The sequence below is a fragment of the Periplaneta americana genome, chromosome 7 (assembly GCF_040183065.1).
Source record: "Periplaneta americana isolate PAMFEO1 chromosome 7, P.americana_PAMFEO1_priV1, whole genome shotgun sequence".
Classification (NCBI taxonomy): Eukaryota; Metazoa; Arthropoda; class Insecta; order Blattodea; family Blattidae; genus Periplaneta; species Periplaneta americana.
This window is the reverse complement of record NC_091123.1, coordinates 147482766-147494397: the sequence shown is the minus strand read 5'-3', so window position 1 is coordinate 147494397 and position 11632 is coordinate 147482766. Positions and strand designations below refer to the sequence as shown.

At 35.8% G+C, this 11632-nt stretch overlaps 1 protein-coding gene across 1 annotated transcript; it reads left to right on the top strand.

Moving 5' to 3' along the window:
• The first annotated feature begins 2887 nt into the window (after positions 1–2887).
• On the top strand, positions 2888–6080 carry LOC138703555 (huntingtin-interacting protein K). Its single transcript, XM_069831517.1, has 3 exons — positions 2888–3097; positions 4700–4807; positions 5913–6080. The coding sequence occupies exons 1-3, from the start codon at positions 2933–2935 to the stop codon at positions 6006–6008; spliced, it is 369 nt and encodes a 122-aa protein (XP_069687618.1). The 5' UTR covers positions 2888–2932; the 3' UTR covers positions 6009–6080.
• The last annotated feature ends 5552 nt before the right edge of the window (positions 6081–11632 follow it).

The following is an 11632-nucleotide window of genomic DNA, read 5'->3' as shown; positions in this document are numbered from 1 at the left end:
ATAAATATGATATTTATTTGGTTTTAGGATATGCCATGTTATGCAAATCTAGTTTCTCAGGTAAAGCTTCCTGTAAAGCAGATTTGAATAATTTCAAGGGAAAAATTGTTCCGGGCCCGGGTATCGATCCCGGGATCTCTTGTTGAATGCACCAGTGCTCTACTGACTGAGGTACCCAGGAACTCAACCCGACACTGTCTCAATTTTTCCCTTTATATCCACACAACTTGAGTGATACCCTAGTTCCTTTCATGTAATGTACCCAGTCATGTCCAAGACATCCTGTAGGTTGTGTTCCATCACAGGACAGGTGAAGCCCGGGATGTTGAGGCAAGGACAACTACCAAATACTTGGCAAATTCTTGGCATTCAAAGTGGCATTCATCAATACCACATTAAGATTCGCTCTCTACAAAGAAAACAAACCTCGTCACTTGTTACATTCATATCACTCATGAAGTATACTTTTATGTGATTTTTTCAATTGAGTAGGTTAGAGTCATAACTCTCATCCTCCAAAAATAGAAATTTTCACAAATGAGGGAAAAAATGATTTTAATATTTAGAATTCTATCCTTGAGAATGAAGGTTACTATGAAAAAACAATGACTAAAAATTATCATTTACATTTATGAAAAGTTTGTGTAGCAATAGCATTCATTTAACATTAAATATTGGATGATGTGAGTTTTGACAATGACCTCTGGATCACATATTATGTTTCGACAATGTGGCTTTTTGAACATGAGACTTTACATTTTTTAATTGGTTATTTTAAGATGCTTTATCAACTGCTATGGTTATCTATCATCTGAGTGAGATAAGGGTGATAATGCCCCCTGAAATGAGTCCAGAGTTCAGAACCAAAAGTTACGCAGCATTTGCTCTTAATGAGTTGTGGGAAAACTCTGAAAAAATCTCAATCAGGATTTGAACCCAGGCCTGCTCATTTCACTGTCAGGCATGCTAGCCGTTACTCCACAGTGGTGGACTGAGTTTAGAAAACGACCAGTCTGGATAATGTGGATTTTGACTGTAATCACTTAAAATATTGTCTAGCAGTGTTGCCAACTCGACAAATGAGAAAGCACTAAATCCTTGTTCAAAAAACACCAGAACTTCAGTAAATAAGCCTAACCTGCTTATTGTAATAATTGTTAGTAAATATATTAAAACGTTGCGTACTGACTTTTACTCTCTTAATTCTACCACTTGTAGATATGTGGTTATGGTATTTTTCGCGCTTAATAGCTCTCTTGGAGACATTTATTGTGCACACAGTGTTAGCATTGATACATTTTGTCTTTGATTCTCTTTCGATTTTCGTATTCTTGTTTACCTTCGCATCAAATGTCAATTTTTTAACGTCTGCTATCTAACGGCAATTGCTAGCATCCATCCGCTGACAGCATGGTAGTCCATATTAGCAACATAGCACTGTAGTTCAAGCTCGGCTGCTTAACTGTAATGTCCCATCTTTAAAAAAACTGGTATAATAACTATTCCTGACAGTTTTGTGATAGAAATGTCATTCTTCTCATCAAGTAGTAAACTACACCCTTGATCTCCAAAGTCATTGATTATAAAGTGTTCAAAATGTGGTGCCAATACACCACATGCAATTGCAGTGCACTTTGTACAATGGAGCTTAAGATGTTAATGTTATGTTTTTTATTTAACAACGCTCGCGACTGCAGAGGTTATATCAGCGTCGCCGGATGTGCCGGAATTTTGTCCCGCAGGAGTTCTTGTACACGCCAGTAAATCTACTGACATGAGCCTGTCGCATTTAAGCACACTTAAATGCCATCGACCTGGTCCGGGATCGAACCTGCAACCTTGGGCATAGAAGGCCAGTGCTATACCAACTTGCCAATGTGGTCGACGGAGCTTAAGATCAACTGCTCCTTTGCCATCAGAAAAACAGGATTTTCATAGATCACAGAGATGGTCTGTTGTTTGAATTGAACAGTGTTTGGAATAAAAAGTCTCATTTTCCCCTCCTCTAATTTCGATTCCTCATTTATCGGCTTAAACGGTAAAACAGGTTGCCGGTTACTGCTAAATGTTTCTGCCATTCATCGCTGACCATACTGCTCTTCCCCATGATAATGAACTGTTATAATTATTTTTAGTTGTTTTCCCTATTTAAATTAACACTTCACTATTACAATATTATCACACATTTATAACAATCATTCTAACACATTCAACTTTTAACAGATAGAAACTAACTTTGTTGCAACCGAGACTGAACCATAGAACACCAAGACCCAAGACAGGTAAGAACTGGAATTTTAGTCAGGGAAGCCCCTTTACAATTCTCCTGGTGTGACCCAAGGTTCATAGAGGAGGTGAAGTGGTTTCCGTTATGACATTTTTTTTCTGCATGGCCAACGAACCTCTTTTTCATCAGTATTTTTCGTCTTTTCTCCAAAAGCTCCAAATTAGGCACTAAAATTACTGCAAAAAGCACTAAAGTTTCGCTAATGCGATATTTATTTAAATTTGGCACCAGATGACTTTCAAAAAACATATCTAGTGCCAAAAGCACCATGTTGGCAACACCATGAGTGTGGACTGAGGGGAGCAGTGTTGCCAAATAAAATGTAAGGAAAGTTCAGTAGTAGATTCTTTATCATCAATAGAGAAAGTTTTATTTTGTCACTAAGGGTGCTGAAAAATTTGCTAAATCCTTATTTAAGCACTTGAAAAGTTAAACGAAATTGTCACCGATAAGCCGTACAAAGTCGTCAGATTTAGCGGTAAACTTAAATTGGCGACACTGGAAGTACACAGCGAGAACCTCGATATAATCACTGCCATCTGGATTGTAATTATTGCAAACATTGCATATTGACCATTCAGACGGCGGTGATTGTAACAATCGAAATAGTCGACAGATTTAATTCGATACATCGATAGACCAGCAATGGCGGACGATGAAGCAAATGGGGATATTGGTGGAGATTCCGACGAAGTTCAGCAAGAGAAGTTCCAGAAAAAGATAGCTAAATATGACAGTGGAGCAGCAGATCTTGAGAAAGTTACAGATTATGCTGAAGAGAAAGAAATATTTACTGCAGATTTGTCAGGCGTAAGTTTCACGTGTATACTGCATTTAAGGGTTAATAATTTGGTCGAGACATGTACAAATAGCCAAATGCATTTTTGTTATGAGGAATTCGTGAGAATGTAGTCTTGATATTTAGAATAAATTTCAAAACACGGAGATCTTCCTTTTTCTCTTACTCCAAAATTCCAATCTTGTGCACTCAAAATGAATTATTGGCACTGAAAAGTGCCTTTTCGTAAGCTTGATTGGACCGATAGTGTACTGTTGTCACTAAGGACATGCTTGTGATTCTTTGAATTCTAAACAAGGTGATCTGGTAAAACTGTTTAATTTCATATTTTAGTAATTTGGTAGGCGACGACGTTGCATATAGGCCAATTTTTACTTCATTAAACCCGGAGTAATTAAGCAATTAATCGAAATTCCCTCTACTTTTTTTTTTCTCGCTGACTGGTATGTTATTTCTATCCTATGAACGTTAAGAGAGATGAATATTCAAATTTCTTTCTTCTATTTGTGTATATGCATTGTTTATTTTCATTTGCTTTTCTTTACGTAAACAATTATGCATAATGGAGTCAACACAAAAAAATATATCTTCATACACAATCCACCCTGTATCCAAATTGGTTTGAAGTGATGTAGGATGAATTTCAGAACGCAGATTCCTTCCTTTCCCTCTTACTTCATAATTCCAACCTTGTGCACACAAAATAAAATTGGCACTGAAAAGTGCCTTTCCGTAAGCATGATGATGCGCATTTGACAAACGTAGACAAATCTGCCCGTTTTAGTATTTTAAGATATAATTGTCAGTGAGGAATCCGTATACTGAAATTTTCTCCCAAAATGCTTGCTCCCTGGACCAAAATGATCGTATTTTAATTATTTAAATACAATTGCAATTAGACATGTTAAACGAATTATCTTTGCACAAAAAACAGATGCTTTATTGCACAAATGATCATCTTATAATTATTTAATTAGGCTACTTCATAGTTTCAACAGGAGTTTCATCTGATATTTTATGAGGTTGTTATGACTGAGATACACATTATTAATTGTTTTTATTTATAATAATAGATCTTCACAGACCGATTATATAGGTACTCGCGCTCAGAGGGGTGGAAGTCGGGGTTTGGGATAGCCCACAAGTCGTGCTAAAAGTGTTGGTTTGCTTATTTAATTATCCAGTATAGAGTGTTGTGTACTAGGTATATGGAACTGTTACAGTTCTTTCATTATATCTCTGGCAGGGAGTGACCGGTAAATTTCAAATGTCTTATCTTAATCATGGACATGAGAGCATTAAAAATGATTGTGAACTTTGTTTCTCTCTCGTCCCCCACAGCAAACGTGACGTTGCACAGAGGCAGAGATATAATAGATCTACAAGATCTGTACCTTAGGTTTAGTGTAAAACGGGTCTATATGTAATGATGTCTCACAGCATATCGAGAAAATCTAAAAATGTGCTATTTCCATGTTATTTTATGAAGTGTCGAATGCACATTACTACTGAGTGAGTGGGCGATCTGGAGAACTGGTAGCAGCAGCAGTTTTTTTAGATTGTATAAGAAGTAGAAAGCTTCTAATTATGTTTGGCATATGGTTTATTTTTAGGCAATGACAATCATTGGAGATAGACGTAACAAAGAAGCAGCAGAAAAAATGGCAAAAGAGCGAGAGTTACTGAAAGTGTCCATCAAAAAAGAAGACGTCGATTTAATTGTGAGTTACTTGTGTATACTGAAACCAGAACCCCTTTAATATTAGTCAATGGGACAAAAAATATTGACCTAATCTAACTACATAACTTGGAGTGTAACTAGGCCTATGAGTAAGCAAATCTACAATTCTAACATGGGACCTAAACTGTAGATTTAGATAAATTTGTTAAATAAGTTAATTATTTGTATGCATCTGAAGTCTGACTAGTGTAATATGTATAGTCGCATCACTTTTATTTCCTGCAGCCAATCACATTGCAGGTCAGCTACATTTAAACATGTGAATCTTGTCATTCACTGCTAACGATGTTATGTACCACCTAAGACCTGCCATTTTGGTTCTTTCATTGGCATTAAAAGAAAGCACATGAGGTTGCTATTTGCTGCACTGTTAAATATCATGTTGTAGCTCCTATGAGAGTCGATTTATTATTATAGGAGCTACGACATGATAAAGTTTAACAGTGCGGCAAATAGATTCCTTGTCTCGTAGCTCGGCAATGAAAGAACAAAAATGGCGAACGATATTACCTAGACTTTATAGAGCCTTCACTCTCTAAGGCATTCCAAATGATCTAAAAGTTCTTCAAACTATTAAAAATGACCGAAAAATGCCGAAAAAATATAAAAATGACCTATTAGTTCAAAAAATGCAAAAAGTGCAATATAAGAAATTACTTTTTTTACGTTGATATTTAGAAACGATTCTATATTAATAGGCATCATCCTATTGTGAAAAATAAGATGATGACTTTTCATCAACATCCGTCCCCTACTCATGAGACAACTAGGCCAGGAGATAATGTAGTAGGCTGACCACTTCCTTTCCCCTTTTAGGATATATAAAATTTTTATCAAATTTCATGGATATTCATGAAACGTAGACATGAAATTATTTCCCCACTGGAAAATGATGTATTGCAAGATGGCATGAAACTAATGAGACCACAATAGATAATTATGTCCAAAGCCTGAATCAGATGATGAAAGACGTATTTTTATTATTGGTAAATCATATAACTTACTTTCATTTCCCAATTAAAGAATAAAATATTGTACCTATTGCATTTTATTTTGTATAGTGACTGTGTTTGCTCTCTTCACAGATGCGGGAGCTGGAGATCTCTCGGAACCTTGCAGAGCGCACATTGCGGGAGCACCATGGCAACGTTGTCGAGGCACTAGTGGCGCTTACAGACTGATCTTTGTGATATTGATACATGCAATTGTATGGTGCTGGCTACGCAATATTATAATACAGACTGAATATCGAAGCTGCCTGCATGTTTCTGTCTCCCCCATCCTGTCTTCCTTCTGAGTCATTATTAAATTGAGGGTTAAGGTCATTGAAAGAACTGTTCTGACAACTATTATTGAAGTGAAGAAAGAAGAGAAAGTTCCAGAACTGGGTCTGCCTGGTTTTTGCCTACATTACTATGAAAAACCACGCAGCTTTCTACAGAAGTGCATTCTACAGTCAACCTTGCAAGCGTATGGTATGCTGTCTTTTTGTGGGTTTAAATTTTTGTTGTGTGTAGAAAAATTCCTTTCCAGCAGGTACAAAGACAGAGGCCTGGTAAAAGAAAAAGTTAAATTGGCATTACATCCTCATGTTATAGGAGTGATTTGGTCAATTCGGAAATAATAAAACATTTATAAACAGGGCTTTAAAAATGTTATGATGACTCACCATTCAGGCAAAAATTTCATTAGTCAGCATGGTCAAATTACAGAAGCGCAATTAAAAAGTCAGAATTATTTTCACTTGTCATAGCCGAGCAGCTGAAAGTCCTATTCAAACTGATTATTTAGTCCTGACAGCTCAGAGACGCGAAAGAGGGGAAGTAACAGGAGTAGTGGGGAGAATTCCGGAGTAGACATAGGGGCGAGCAGTCGGTAAAGGAATGTAGTACAGCTTAACTGTACTGGAAACACAACGCTATACCGCATGTGTGACATCCAATCGCTCTGACTGCAGGCAACAGACTAACCTGAACACCCCTTGGCGTAACTTAATGGACTCACCTGACCCAGGTGCAGATTGCCGGCGACTGTCAGGACTAAATAATCGTACTGTAAATAAATATGTTTAGATGTTACACTCGCTTTGTATAATTTCAAAATTAGTATTGCAAATATTTATCACAGAACTCAAAATGAAGTTCGACACAAGTAGATTTATTCTTGCACACTTTTATTGAAATATTTCTTGACACTGATTTCATTAACATTCATATTATGTTCTTCACATTACCAGTTGTTTTTGGGTTATGTTGGTAAACAGATGTTTTGTCGGCACCATTAAAAGAGTCAGGAAGTTTCAGAACATAGTCCTTTTTAGAAGCTAATTTCTTGCATTTAACCCTGCTATTCATAACTTATGGAATATCTGTATGGTCCCTTATTTATAATTCATATTTTTCTCTTGATTAATACTACTATGAACGTCCATAACAGAAATACAATATCTGAAGTATTATGAAGGTGATTATAAGTTCAGTAATCAAGTGATCTTTCCATAACAAGTTGCGAATTCAGGGACAGAAAAATCTATAAAATGTTAAATAAAAACAGAGTTAAATATTTCACATACTCATAAATGAATTAAATTACTCACCATGATGCTACTTTCGAGAGTTTGCAAGATGACTTGGCAGATTTACGAGTCTGTAATTCTCATCGAATTCCCTTTGTGTTTAAAAAGAATCACTACTTTAAACAGTGATAGGCCAATTTAGGAATAATATCCATGATGTATTCTCTGCAACAGCCTGCTCCCAAAGACTGGGTCAAAAGAGGGCAAATGATGTCGAGACATTCATAAAATGCTCATCCCACATTGCATTTGCTGAGCAAATCTTTTCTTTAATTTTCGTGTTTGTTTGAAAAAGTACGTTGTACACAGCTCGGGAAGGAAAGGTTAAAGAATTGGTGTTCATATCTGATCTGTAGTCTTTGATTTGGGTAAGAACTGCTTAGTGTTTATATCTATTACTGTTTTGTCGGAGGCAATATGCACAGAGGTTACACGCAATAAATTTAGAGGAATTATTTACGACATAATCGGCCACATGATATACTAAGCATGTCAATCAACGCATCGGGATTAGTTTTTACCAACTCAGGCACAGGACATTCCTAGTTTTGACAATGTATTTCTACCTTTTATACAAGTTTCTACAGACTTTATTGTCTTGTTGTGTAATTCTGCATTTCACACTAAGGTTAACATTTGGTTTACAAACGACATAGTAGATGATCACTTTTCGGTTCACAGTTTATTGCAATGTTATGGACCTGCTTTGCTGGGACATAAATACATTGTAGTAAATGCATATGGAGAAAGTCCATCATTGAAGGAATGTCATCTGAACTGAGTGAACGCAAAATTCTGTAGTGACGTTCTAAGGGGTTTTGGGTGAGTTTCCCTGTTAAAGACATATTTGTACTCATATCTTTTGCACCAGAGTCATTCACTCATTTCTAAGGTATTCTGTAAGGTTGCTATTAAAGACTTCTTTGTTATACCAGAAGAAAATGTGTTGGTTGTAGTTTTGAGACATTGAAGAAAATTAATAAGAATTCTGTGGTCAGAAGAGTCTTTATAAAGAGCCTTGGCAGGAATGAGTGAATTTAATGCGTGGACATTACAGTTTAAATGCCTTGCAATTTCTTCAGTGTCTTCATTGCCTTCAAAACTTGATTACTGTATTTCATGACAAAAATTTGAGGCCTTTAACAACACTGTCGCTGAAGAATTGGAACGTGAGTCTGGCATCCATTCTCTTAAGGACGAGAGATCTACATGAGCTGTTGTCAACTTGGCACAAACCCTAAGACTGGCACATCCAGAAAAGTCTTCCTCAAAATGTCTACTGTAAAAACTGAAGTTGATATTTTTATCCTTATAGGATAGTTCGACTTTATCATGGACATAATTTCTTATGCATTTCAGTAAGTGCACAAAATTAAGAACGCCCATATTTCCTTTTTCGTCAGATGGATTACAATATAGCATTGTGCTCGATATATTTCTTTTCCCATTAATTTTTAAAGATTTCCGAGCCTTTTTATTTATTTGACTGCCATTGTAAATGAAATGGACTACTATTGCCCCAAATGCTTCTAATTTTAGTAGCATTTGTATAAGAATTATAGCGAGAATATCTCCTTGAGTAGCATTTCTGTTAGCGTAATCAATTGATTGGATCCAGTCTTGCATAAATGGCATAAACATAAATACTAATGCATGATTTGCTAGTTTTGTCTCTTTTGGACATCAATCGTGAGATCTATGGAATCAACAGATCGGTACAATTTAAGGGAAGAGTTATTAAAGTGAATTTCTTCTCTGAGTTTGACGTCATCGAATATTACCACTTGGTAACATTTATTTTCACCTATTACGTTTTTATAAGAATCTGAAATAGCATCCAAGAAATGTGAATTTATGCTATACTTGTTGTTTTCTAATGCCAGGCGTTTGACAATAAAGTCATTTGACCTCTTGCACTCCAATATTTTTCAAAGATATTATCATGACCAGCCACTGAAGCACAGATTTTGAGGTGTTCCGAATCCATTTCTTGGTTTGAGTTGCACAGTGGGCAGTTAGGGGACTGATATATTCCAATTCTATGCAGGTGTTTGGCCAAACAATCATGGCCTGTTGCCAATCTAAATGCAGCTACAGACGATTTTCGTGGTGAATCGGGAATTAACTGTGGATTTTGATGCAGAGAGTTCCATTTTTTCCCTTGGGATTGAGTTATCAAATTTTGTTTGTTGAAGTCTAAGTATGTAGATTTAATAAATCTCTTCACAGAGTAATACGTAGATTTAGTAACAGGTCTGTAAGTAGCAGTGCTGCCCTTCTATGCTAAAGCATCCACATTCTCGTTTCCCAGGATTCCACAATGGGATGGTATCCATTGGAATACAATTCTTTTATTGAGTGATATTTATTAAGAGAGCATTTTAGTTATTTCTGCTGTTTGAGATGAAGGTGTGTGTTTAGAGACGATTGATAGAATAGCTGCTATGGAGTCTGACAATATAACTGCTATACCTGTAGGCAAAATTTTCTTAAATCCTATTCTGAAGGAAGAGGCAGCAAATCATGCCGCAGTGTGTGTACCATTTTGGTGATATTATTTTAAAGAGCAAACTCTCTGAAATAAAGTCAGCACTATATCTAATTCCACTGTGATTTCTGAGTCCACATTTCTTTATCTTTCTCCCTATAATCATTTTTCAGCTTCTTACTAATAAAAGTATTATCTTTATACTTTTTTTTTTTACATTTCAATTGCTTTCCTAGCAAACAAATTCTTGCTTTGTCGAGGGCAGACTTATTTTAGCTTTTGTGTACTTTTGATTCAAAATTTTAAGCTGCTTTTTCAAATGTAATATATTATTAATATCGACATGAGAATTGGGTTGAATTTGAATCTCATTATCTTTATCACTGCTAGACTAACTTTCAACTTCAATTCAATTAACTGTTTTTATTGTTGGATCTCTGTCTTGAGGCTTCAACATTCTTCTGACTCGTGAGTGATTTCTGATGTTTTACCTGACTTCATAAATATTTCAGTGAATTAGAGAAAATGTACAGCTCCTGAATCCAACACACTCGCGATATTTCTGTCTTTTGACCTTTTACAACAAAACAGTCTGATTTTAAAATAATGTCTTCTGAAAAATACACATCAGAAATACGATTATTTACCGAAAGTTGCCAATCTTTCAGCGGAATCACTCTGGCACATTTCACAAACTCATCTTATTCTTTGGAAGGTGAAAACAAAAGTCTTGTCATTATTTCTAATCTATTCCGATCTACAACTCAGAACAAAAGAGTATGGCATTTCTGTAATTATTTTGTAAACAACCACACAATATTTTTTCATTATTTGTTAGTTCAAGGCACAACAAATTAAAGACATCTACACAACCTTCAACAACAAAGCATACTAACAGCCCGTAGCAACTTTCGCCATTAAACGCGTGAAAAGAAAAATATTTTTTCGAGGTGTCTGATGTTTGTCTGACCTCAAACGATAGATCTTAGTGATCGAAGCGCCACTAGTTCTCAGGTCTGCCACAGACAATGAGAAAACGTTGGAAGTGTGTACACTATTACTTCTATTCATCCTGCTGTTATTGTGCACACCCAGGCCTGCAAGATTCGTCTGAATCAATCTTTGAGCCAAACAACTGCTATTGACTGCTTGTTAGGAAAACATTCTAAAACCCATGCAGCAATGGAAAATAAAGTATCTTGGAATTACAACACTAGTACAGTATTACTGAATTTCATGTGACCAATTATTATTAATGACAGGAGAGGTAAATGACTTGTTTTGTTTGCTTCTTTAATAGAAATTGGAACATTCGAATTTGTGGGACTGAATTTGCACTATAATTTCTTTCCCAATAATTCTTTAATAGTTCTTCGGTCATCCTTCCTTTCTTGATTCTCATGACATGTTATAATAGTAAGAACAATGCAGTAAATAAATTAGTAATAAATGTAATTAGTTGAAAGAGATTGATTTACAAAGCACAATAAATACTACACACATCAATTACGACCATCTCTTGAAAAGAACTGAATACAATAGTGTCCCTGTATCCACAGGTAATATGTTACAAGGCCTACATAGATATTTTATTTAATTTATTTTCTTCTGTAGATCTGACATTAGACAGTAGACTTGAGGTAAGGACTAATTATATATAATCTGTGGGGCCACAGCTCTTGACGGGCCCAGACCGACCAGTCAGCTACTGGTCTCACATTCACATGCTGAAGCAGAGGTGG